This window comes from Salvelinus fontinalis, chromosome 33 (genome assembly GCF_029448725.1).
Source record: "Salvelinus fontinalis isolate EN_2023a chromosome 33, ASM2944872v1, whole genome shotgun sequence".
NCBI classification, from domain to species: domain Eukaryota; kingdom Metazoa; phylum Chordata; class Actinopteri; order Salmoniformes; family Salmonidae; genus Salvelinus; species Salvelinus fontinalis.
The window spans coordinates 15,365,295-15,377,917 of NC_074697.1; the positions used below are offsets into that span (position 1 = coordinate 15,365,295).

Here is a 12,623-nt window from a genome sequence, read left to right on the forward strand (position 1 = left end):
CTGCTTTAGGTGGGTAGTATGGTAGGGCCTGCTGCCGAATAGTGCTCTGCTTTAGGTGGGTAGTATGGTAGGGCCTGCTGCCGAATACTGCTCTGCTTTAGGTGGGTAGTATGGTAGGGATGGGTCTGGTTGGCTGGGCTACTAGAGGTAGATGGGTCTGGTTGGCTGGGCTACTAGAGGTAGATGGCTCTGGTTGGCTGGGCTACTAGAGGTAGATGGGTCTGGTTGGCTGGGCTACTAAAGGTAGATGGGTCTGGTTGGCTGGGCTACTAGAGGTAGATGGGTCTGGTTGGCTGGGCTACTAGAGGTAGATGGGTCTGGTTGGCTGGGCTACTAGAGGCCGATGGGTCTGGTTGGCTGGGCTACTAAAGGTAGATGGCTCTGGTTGGCTGGGCTACTAGAGGCCGATGGGTCTGGTTGGCTGGGCTACTAGAGGTAGATGGCTCTGGTTGGCTGGGCTACTAGAGGCCGATGGGTCTGGTTGGCTGGGCTACCAGAGGTCGATGGGTCTGGTTGGCTGGGCTACTAGAGGTAGATGGGTCTGGTTGGCTGGGCTGCTAGAGGTAGATGGGTCTGGTTGGCTGGGCTACTAGAGGCCGATAGGTCTGGTTGGCTGGGCTACCAGAGGTAGATGTGTCTGGTTGGCTGGTCTACTAGAGGCCGATAGGTCTGGTTGGCTGGGCTACCAGAGGCTGATAGGTCTGGTTGGCTGGGCTACTAGATGTAGATGGGTCTGGTTGGCTGGGCTACTAGAGGTCGATGGGTCTGGTTGGCTGGGCTACTAGAGGTAGATGGGTCTGGTTGGCTGGGCTACTAGAGGCCGATAGGTCTGGTTGGCTGGGCTACCAGAGGCTGATGGGTCTGGTTGGCTGGTCTACTAGAGGCCGATAGGTGTGGTTGGCTGGGCTACTAGAGGTCGATGGGTCTGGTTGGCTGGGCTACTAAAGGTAGATGGGTCTGGTTGGCTGGGCTACTAGAGGCCGATAGGTCTGGTTGGCTGGGCTACCAGAGGTAGATGTGTCTGGTTGGCTGGTCTACTAGAGGCCGATAGGTCTGGTTGGCTGGGCTACCAGAGGCTGATAGGTCTGGTTGGCTGGGCTACTAGATGTAGATGGGTCTGGTTGGCTGGGCTACTAGAGGTCGATGGGTCTGGTTGGCTGGGCTACTAGAGGTAGATGGGTCTGGTTGGCTGGGCTACTAGAGGCCGATAGGTCTGGTTGGCTGGGCTACCAGAGGCTGATGGGTCTGGTTGGCTGGTCTACTAGAGGCCGATAGGTCTGGTTGGCTGGGCTACTAGAGGCCGATAGGTCTGGTTGGCTGGTCTACTAGAGGCCGATAGGTCTGGTTGGCTGGGCTACTTTGTTCTCTCTTTCTATTTCTCTATCTATCTTTGTTATTTCTTTTTATCTCTCTTTGTATCTCTTTTTCTATCTCTCTTTCCCTCTTATATCTAGACTTTGAATGGTGAATTGAAATGGAATGGACTTCTTGATAACTACAAAAGGACAAAAGCAGCAGGTAATAATGTTAGTGAACGAGAAGGTAAATGACCCAACTCATGTAGAAGTTATTCATAGAGTTCAATATTTATTCAACCAGTTGAATTAACCTGTTGTACAGGTTAGCATGCCAACAACTGTTTGTCACAACTCCTCCAGTCCACCTTAACAGTCTGATACAGATCACATGGTTCCCTGACCACCTTAACCCCCTCACCAACCCTCACAGTTAAACTCCTCCAGTCCACCTTAACAGGCTGATACAGATCACACCCTCCAGTCCACCTTAAAAGGCTTACGCAGATCACTTCCTCCAGTCCACCGTAACACCTCACCAACCCTCACAGTTAAACTCCTCCAGTCCACCTTAACAGGCTGATACAGATCACACCCTCCAGTCCACCTTAAAAGGCTTACGCAGATCACTTCCTCCAGTCCACCGTAACACCTCACCAACCCTTACAGTTAAACTCCTCCAGTCCACCTTAACAGGCTGATACAGATCACACCCTCCAGTCCACCTTAAAAGGCTTACGCAGATCACTTCCTCCAGTCCACCGTAACACCTCACCAACCCTTACAGTTCCAGGCAAATCTGATAAGAGCTGAGTTCAACTACAACAGAAAACACACGGATCAAAACAGAGACATTTTCTACTACTTTCTACTCTGCACATACATGGAGCCTAAAATAAGAGAGATTTTCACGGCACAGTAAAGTGAATCCAAGAACATTATAGTATACACCGACCACTACTTACAGATTCAGGGAAAGATTTGATGCAGCATGTAAACTACCTCAATGAAATACATCTAGTACATCTAACTACTGAAATACCTTCTACTGAAAAGCCTTCTACTGAAATACCTTCTACTGAAATACCTTCTACCGAATACCTTCTACTGAAATACCTTCTACTGAAATATCTTCTACTGAAATACCTTCTACTGAAATACCTTCTACTGAAATATCTTCTACTGAAATATCTTCTACTGAAATACCTTCTACTGAAATACCTTCTACTGAAATACCTTCTACTGAAATATCTTCTACTGAAAAACCTTCTACTGAAATACCTTCTACTGAAAAGCCGTCTACTGAAATACCTTCTACTGAAATACCTTCTACCGAATACCTTCTACTGAAATACCTTCTACTGAAATACCTTCTACTGAAATATCTAACTACTGAAATACCTTCTACTGAAATATCTAACTACTGAAATACCTTCTACTGAAATACCTTCAACTGAAATATCTAACTATTGAAATATCTTCTACTGAAATACCTTCTACTGAAATACCTTCTACTGAAATACCTTCTACTGAAATGCCTTCTACTGAAATGCCTTCTACTGAAATACCTTCTACTGAAAAACCTTCTACTGAAATACCTTTTACTGAAATACCTTTTACTGAAATACCTTCTACTGAAATACCTTCTACTGAAATAGCTTCTACTGAAATAGCTTCTACTGAAATACCTTCTACTGAAATAGCTTCTACTGAAATGGCTTCTACTGAAATAGCTTCTAATGAAATAGCTTCTAATGAAATAGCTTCTACTGAAATAGCTTCTAATGAAATAGCTTCTACTGAAATAGCTTCTACTGAAATAGCTTCTAATGAAATAGCTCTGACTACAATGACTCCGATGGTCTGATATGGTCTGTCATGCCTTGTCAAGGAATACCAGTTATTCTGCTTGTCTAATGAATCTGAGCTTTTCCATCAGGCAAAGCCCTGTTATAGAGGATATATTAGACACCATACACAACACACCAGTTATATACCTCACCTGGGTGAACTATACACAACACACCAGTTATATACCTCACCTGGATGAACTACACACAACACACCAGTTATATACCTCACCTGGATGAACTATACACAACACACCAGTTATATACCTCACCTGGATGAACTATACACAACACACCAGTTATATACCTCACCTGAGTGAACTATACACAACACACCAGTTATATACCTCACCTGGGTGAACTATACACAACACACCAGTTATATACCTCACCTGGGTGAACTATACACAACACACCAGTTATATACCTCACCTGGGTGAACTATACACAACACACCAGTTATATACCTCACCTGGGTGAACTATACACAACACACCAGTTATATACCTCACCTGGATGAACTATACACAACACACCAGTTATATACCTCACCTGGGTGAACTATACACAACACACCAGTTATATACCTCACCTGGATGAACTATATACACAACACACCAGTTATATACCTCACCTGGATGAACTATACTCCCCACTAGTTATATACCTCACCTGGATGAACTATACACAACACACCAGTTATATACCTCACCTGGGTGAACTATACACAACACACCAGTTATATACCTCACCTGGGTGAACTATACACAACACACCAGTTATATACCTCACCTGGATGAACTATACACAACACACCAGTTATATACCTCACCTGGATGAACTATACACAACACACCAGTTATATACCTCACCTGGATGAACTATACACAACACACCAGTTATATACCTCACCTGGGTGAACTATACTCCCTCACCAGTTATATACCTCACCTGGATGAACTATACTCCCCACCAGTTATATACCTCACCTGGATGAACTATACACAACACACCAGTTATATACCTCACCTGGGTGAACTATACTCCCCCACCAGTTATATACCTCACCTGGGTGAACTATACTCCCCACTAGTTATATACCTCACCTGGATGAACTATACACAACACACCAGTTATATACCTCACCTGGGTGAACTATACTCCCCACTAGTTATATACATCACCTGGGTGAACTATACACAACACACCAGTTATATACCTCACCTGGATGAACTATACTCCTCATCAGTTATATACCTCACCTGGATGAACTATACTCCCCCACCAGTTATATACCTCACCTGGGTGAACTAAACACAACACACCAGTTATATACCTCACCTGGGTGAACTATACACAACACACCAGTTATATACCTCACCTGGGTGAACTAAACACAACACACCAGTTATATACCTCACCTGGATGAACTATACTCCCCACTAGTTATATACCTCACCTGGGTGAACTATACACAACACACCAGTTATATACCTCACCTGGATGAACTATACTCCCCACTAGTTATATACCTCACCTGGGTGAACTATACACAACACACCAGTTATATACCTCACCTGGATGAACTATACTCCCCACTAGTTATATACCTCACCTGGATGAACTATACACAACACACCAGTTATATACCTCACCTGGATGAACTATACACAACACACCAGTTATATACCTCACCTGAGTGAACTATACACAACACACCAGTTATATACCTCACCTGGGTGAACTATACACAACACACCAGTTATATACCTCACCTGGGTGAACTATACACAACACACCAGTTATATACCTCACCTGGGTGAACTATACACAACACACCAGTTATATACCTCACCTGGGTGAACTATACACAACACACCAGTTATATACCTCACCTGGATGAACTATACACAACACACCAGTTATATACCTCACCTGGGTGAACTATACACAACACACCAGTTATATACCTCACCTGGATGAACTATATACACAACACACCAGTTATATACCTCACCTGGATGAACTATACTCCCCACTAGTTATATACCTCACCTGGATGAACTATACACAACACACCAGTTATATACCTCACCTGGGTGAACTATACACAACACACCAGTTATATACCTCACCTGGGTGAACTATACACAACACACCAGTTATATACCTCACCTGGATGAACTATACACAACACACCAGTTATATACCTCACCTGGATGAACTATACACAACACACCAGTTATATACCTCACCTGGATGAACTATACACAACACACCAGTTATATACCTCACCTGGGTGAACTATACTCCCTCACCAGTTATATACCTCACCTGGATGAACTATACTCCCCACCAGTTATATACCTCACCTGGATGAACTATACACAACACACCAGTTATATACCTCACCTGGGTGAACTATACTCCCCCACCAGTTATATACCTCACCTGGGTGAACTATACTCCCCACTAGTTATATACCTCACCTGGATGAACTATACACAACACACCAGTTATATACCTCACCTGGGTGAACTATACTCCCCACTAGTTATATACATCACCTGGGTGAACTATACACAACACACCAGTTATATACCTCACCTGGATGAACTATACTCCTCATCAGTTATATACCTCACCTGGATGAACTATACTCCCCCACCAGTTATATACCTCACCTGGGTGAACTAAACACAACACACCAGTTATATACCTCACCTGGGTGAACTATACACAACACACCAGTTATATACCTCACCTGGGTGAACTAAACACAACACACCAGTTATATACCTCACCTGGATGAACTATACTCCCCACTAGTTATATACCTCACCTGGGTGAACTATACACAACACACCAGTTATATACCTCACCTGGATGAACTATACTCCCCACTAGTTATATACCTCACCTGGGTGAACTATACACAACACACCAGTTATATACCTCACCTGGATGAACTATACACAACACACCAGTTATATACCTCACCTGGATGAACTATACTCCCCACTAGTTATATACCTCACCTGGATGAACTATACACAACACACCAGTTATATACCTCACCTGGATGAACTATACTCCCCCACCAGTTATATACCTCACCTGGGTGAACTATACACAACACACCAGTTATATACCTCACCTGGGTGAACTATACACAACACACCAGTTATATACCTCACCTGGATGAACTATACTCCCCACTAGTTATATACCTCACCTGGATGAACTATACACAACACACCAGTTATATACCTCACCTGGATGAACTATACACAACACACCAGTTATATACCTCACCTGGATGAACTATACACAACACACCAGTTATATACCTCACCTGGGTGAACTATACTCCCTCACCAGTTATATACCTCACCTGGATGAACTATACTCCCCACCAGTTATATACCTCACCTGGATGAACTATACACAACACACCAGTTATATACCTCACCTGGGTGAACTATACTCCCCCACCAGTCATATACCTCACCTGGGTGAACTATACTCCCCACTAGTTATATACCTCACCTGGATGAACTATACACAACACACCAGTTATATACCTCACCTGGGTGAACTATACTCCCCACTAGTTATATACATCACCTGGGTGAACTATACACAACACACCAGTTATATACCTCACCTGGATGAACTATACTCCTCATCAGTTATATACCTCACCTGGATGAACTATACTCCCCCACCAGTTATATACCTCACCTGGGTGAACTAAACACAACACACCAGTTATATACCTCACCTGGGTGAACTATACACAACACACCAGTTATATACCTCACCTGGGTGAACTAAACACAACACACCAGTTATATACCTCACCTGGGTGAACTATACACAACACACCAGTTATATACCTCACCTGGGTGAACTATACACAACACACCAGTTATATACCTCACCTGGATGAACTATACTCCCCACTAGTTATATACCTCACCTGGGTGAACTATACACAACACACCAGTTATATACCTCACCTGGATGAACTATACTCCCCACTAGTTATATAACTCACCTGGGTGAACTATACACAACACACCAGTTATATACCTCACCTGGATGAACTATACACAACACACCAGTTATATACCTCACCTGGATGAACTATACTCCCCACTAGTTATATACCTCACCTGGATGAACTATACACAACACACCAGTTATATACCTCACCTGGATGAACTATACTCCCCCACCAGTTATATACCTCACCTGGGTGAACTATACACAACACACCAGTTATATACCTCACCTGGGTGAACAATACACAACACACCAGTTATATACCTCACCTGGATGAACTAATCTCCCCACTAGTTATATACCTCACCTGGATGAACTATACACAACACACCAGTTATATACCTCACCTGGATGAACTATACACAACACACCAGTTATATACCTCACCTGGATGAACTATACACAACACACCAGTTATATACCTCACCTGGGTGAACTATACTCCCTCACCAGTTATATACCTCACCTGGATGAACTATACTCCCCACCAGTTATATACCTCACCTGGATGAACTATACACAACACACCAGTTATATACCTCACCTGGGTGAACTATACTCCCCCACCAGTTATATACCTCACCTGGGTGAACTATACTCCCCACTAGTTATATACCTCACCTGGATGAACTATACACAACACACCAGTTATATACCTCACCTGGGTGAACTATACTCCCCACTAGTTATATACATCACCTGGGTGAACTATACACAACACACCAGTTATATACCTCACCTGGATGAACTATACTCCTCATCAGTTATATACCTCACCTGGATGAACTATACTCCCCCACCAGTTATATACCTCACCTGGGTGAACTAAACACAACACACCAGTTATATACCTCACCTGGGTGAACTATACACAACACACCAGTTATATACCTCACCTGGGTGAACTAAACACAACACACCAGTTATATACCTCACCTGGGTGAACTATACACAACACACCAGTTATATACCTCACCTGGGTGAACTATACACAACACACCAGTTATATACCTCACCTGGATGAACTATACTCCCCACTAGTTATATACCTCACCTGGGTGAACTATACACAACACACCAGTTATATACCTCACCTGGATGAACTATACTCCCCACTAGTTATATACCTCACCTGGGTGAACTATACACAACACACCAGTTATATACCTCACCTGGATGAACTATACACAACACACCAGTTATATACCTCACCTGGATGAACTATACTCCCCACTAGTTATATACCTCACCTGGATGAACTATACACAACACACCAGTTATATACCTCACCTGGATGAACTATACTCCCCCACCAGTTATATACCTCACCTGGGTGAACTATACACAACACACCAGTTATATACCTCACCTGGGTGAACTATACACAACACACCAGTTATATACCTCACCTGGATGAACTATACTCCCCACTAGTTATATACCTCACCTGGATGAACTATACTCCCCACTAGTTATATACCTCACCTGGATGAACTATACTCCCCACTAGTTATATACCTCACCTGGATGAACTATACTCCCCACTAGTTATATACCTCACCTGGGTGAACTATACACAACACACCAGTTATATACCTCACCTGGATGAACTATACTCCCCACTAGTTATATACCTCACCTGGGTGAACTATACACAACACATCAGTTATATACCTCACCTGGATGAACTATACTCCCCACCAGTTATATACCTCACCTGGATGAACTATACTCCCCACTAGTTATATACCTCACCTGGATGAACTATACTCCCCACTAGTTATATACCTCACCTGGATGAACTATACACAACACACCAGTTATATACCTCACCTGGGTGAACTATACACAACACACCAGTTATATACCTCACCTGGATGAACTATACTCCTCACCAGTTATATACCTCACCTGGATGAACTATACTCCCCACTGGTTATATACCTCACCTGGATGAACTATACTCCTCACCAGTTATATACCTCACCTGGATGAACTATACTCCCCCACCAGTTATATACCTCACCTGGATGAACTATACTCCCCACCAGTTATATACCTCACCTGGATGAACTATACTCCCCCACCAGTTATATACCTCACCTGGATGAACTATACTCCCCACTAGTTATATACCTCACCTGGATGAACTATACTCCTCACCAGTTATATACCTCACCTGGGTGAACTATACTCCCCCACTAGTTATAAACCTCACCTGGATGAACTATACTCCCCACTAGTTATATACCTCACCTGGATGAACTATACACAACACACCAGTTATATACCTCACCTGGATCAACTATACTCACAATGCTATACAGCTATACTCACCAGTAGAGGCTGCTGAGGTGAGGACTGGCTCGTCATAATGTCTGGAACGGAGCGAATGGACCGGCATTAAACACATGGAAACCATGGAAACCATGTTTGATGTATTTGATACCATTCCACCTATTTATGCTCCAGCCATTACCACGAGCCTGTCCTCCTCAATTAAGGTGTCACCAACCTCCTGTGACTCAAAACACTATTAAAATGTGAAAGCCAACTCTCCGTCTCTCTGTCTGTCTCTCTGTCTCTCTCTCCAGACAGACAGACAGACAGACAGCTAGCAGCAGACAGGGCTTGTGTTCACTAGATACAAATGATTTGAGCTGAAACCACACTGGATCATTCTTCTGTGGTATTTAGGTCAAACACACACCATCATCACACACGCTCACACTCTCTCACACACACACGCTCACACACACACACACACACACACACACACACACACACACACACACACACACACACACACACACACACACACACACACACACACACACACACACACACACACACACATACACACACACACACACACACACACACTCTGTAGCTAGTTCCCCTCGCAAGGACACTGTCTGGCTGAGTAAGCATAAGGAAGCTACTAAAAAGTCCCCAGGACTGTGAATACATCTTTGTAATAACACATGCTGTAAGATGCAGTACAGTACTTGAATATCAGTACACTACTTCAATGTCCGTACAGTACTTCTATATCAGTACAGTACTTCAATATCTGTCCAGTGACGGCTGTGTTTCTGTCTGCCAGAGAACAGAGGTTCATTACAACGTGTTTCTACTGGTCTAGTGACGGTTGTGTTTTTCTGTCTGCTAGAGAACAGAAACCTAACGTTTACCTCAGCATAGAAACTGTGAGACAAACCACAGTGTTTCAGATCACCACAGAAAGAGAGAGTTCACACCGACTGCACCCTGCGCTTCTACCCTTTGTACGCACCAAACCCTGGTTCACCCTCCCTACGCACCAACAGCACAAATTATATTACTAAGACACATGTTATTAAGAAGCAGAGCAGCGAGTGAATTAGCCCAGTGCCAAACTCAGTCGCCTCTCAGTCTGCCTCTTAACCCATCTCTATTGGTAGTCTCTTACCTCTTGGCCTTATTCATAGTGGTGCGTCTCTCCTCGTCTCTGCTCATCCTTGGCAAGACCACAGGGTCATCCTCTTCCTAGTCCTCCATGGTTGATCCTAGTCCCTCTCTGTCTCTCTGTCTCTCTCTCTCTGTCTCTGACAGAGCGTGAATGAAACAGTTTCTATTGGATCATTGTAACAGTTGATCCTCAGAGAGATGTGTGCTGAATAAGATGCTGTAAAAGAGTCCTGTAGAGGTTGAACCAGCGCGACACAGAGCTCTGCTGCTCTCCTGTAGAGGTTGAACCAGCGCGACACAGAGCTATGCTGCTCTCCTGTAGAGGTTAAACCAGCGGGACACAGAGCTCTGCTGCTCTCCTGTAGAGGTTGAACCAGCTCGACACAGAACTCTGCTGCTCTCCTGTAGAGGTTGAACCAGCTCGACACAGAACTCTGCTGCTCTCCTGTAGAGGTTGAACCAGCTCGACACAGAGCTCTGCTGCTCTCCTGTAGAGGTTGAACCAGCTCGACACAGAACTCTGCTGCTCTCCTGTAGAGGTTGAACCAGCTCGACACAGAGCTCTGCTGCTCTCCTGTAGAGGTTAAACCAGCTCGACACAGAGCTCTGCTGCTCTCCTGTAGAGGTTAAACCAGCTCGACACAGAGCTCTGCTGCTCTCCTGTAGAGGTTGAACCAGCTCGACACAGAGATCTGCTGCTCTCCTGTAGAGGTTAAACCAGCGGGACACAGAGATCTGCTGCTCTCCTGTAGAGGTTGAACCAGCTCGACACAGAGATCTGCTGCTCTCCTGTAGAGGTTAAACCAGCGGGACACAGAGATCTGCTGCTCTCCTGTAGAGGTTGAACCAGCTCGACACAGAGATCTGCTGCTCTCCTGTAGAGGTTAAACCAGCGCGACACAGAGCTCTGCTGCTGTCCTGTTAACATAAACAAGGCTCTCTCAGATGGTGGAACTGGCTCTGTGAGATAGGGGAACTCTCATCAGTATTGGGTGTGTGTGTGCTTGTGTATGTGTGTGAGTGAGTGAGTGACTGTGTGTTTGCGTGTGATGTGTGAAAGGGGGAGGAGGGGGCAGAGAGAGCGAGAGAAAGATAGAGAGAAAGAGAGAGAGAGAGAGAGAGAGAAAGAGAGCTTACAAATGAGAAAGCAGTGAACCAAATAGGAACACCAATAGAGGCATCAGCAGGAGGAGAGAGATACAGTCTACTGACTACTGTGCTAGCTAGCCTAGATACAGTCTACTGACTACTGTGTTAGCTAGCCTGGAGACAGTCTACTGACTACTGTGTTAGCTAGCCTAGATACAGTCTACTGACTACTGTGTTAGCTAGCCTGGAGACAGTCTACTGACTACTGTGTTAGCTAGCCCAGAGACAGTCTACTGACTACTGTGTTAGCTAGCCCAGAGACAGTCTACTGACTACTGTGTTAGCTAGCCTAGATACAGTCTACTGACTACTGTGTTAGCTAGCCTGGAGACAGTCTACTGACTACTGTGTTAGCTAGCCTAGATACAGTCTACTGACTACTGTGTTAGCTAGCCTGGAGACAGTCTACTGACTACTGTGTTAGCTAGCCTGGAGACAGTCTACTGACTACTGTGTTAGCTAGCCTAGATATAGTCTACTGACTACTGTGTTAGCTAGCCTGGAGACAGTCTACTGACTACTGTGTTAGCTAGCCTGGAGACAGTCTACTGACTACTGTGTTAGCTAGCCCAGAGACAGTCTACTGACTACTGTGTCAGCTAGCCTAGATACAGTCTACTGACTACTGTGTTAGCTAGCCCAGAGACAGTCTACTGACTACTGTGTTAGCTAGCCCAGAGACAGTCTACTGACTACTGTGTCAGCTAGCCTAGATACAGTCTACTGACTACTGTGTTAGCTAGCCCAGAGACAGTCTACTGACTACTGTGTTAGCTAGCCTGGAGACAGTCTACTGACTACTGTGTTAGCT

General features: G+C 44.7%; 1 protein-coding gene across 1 annotated transcript in view; it reads right to left on the reverse strand.

Moving 5' to 3' along the window:
• Positions 1-11,688, reverse strand: part of rasgrp4 (RAS guanyl releasing protein 4) — a 59,852-nt gene extending 48,164 nt beyond the window's left edge. Inside the window, exon 1 of the mRNA XM_055895178.1 lies at positions 10,665-11,688. Coding sequence (XP_055751153.1) covers positions 10,665-10,711 — 47 coding nt within the window. The 5' untranslated portion in view covers positions 10,712-11,688. The remainder of the gene's footprint in view (positions 1-10,664) is intronic.
• Between the last annotated feature and the right edge of the window lie 935 nt (positions 11,689-12,623).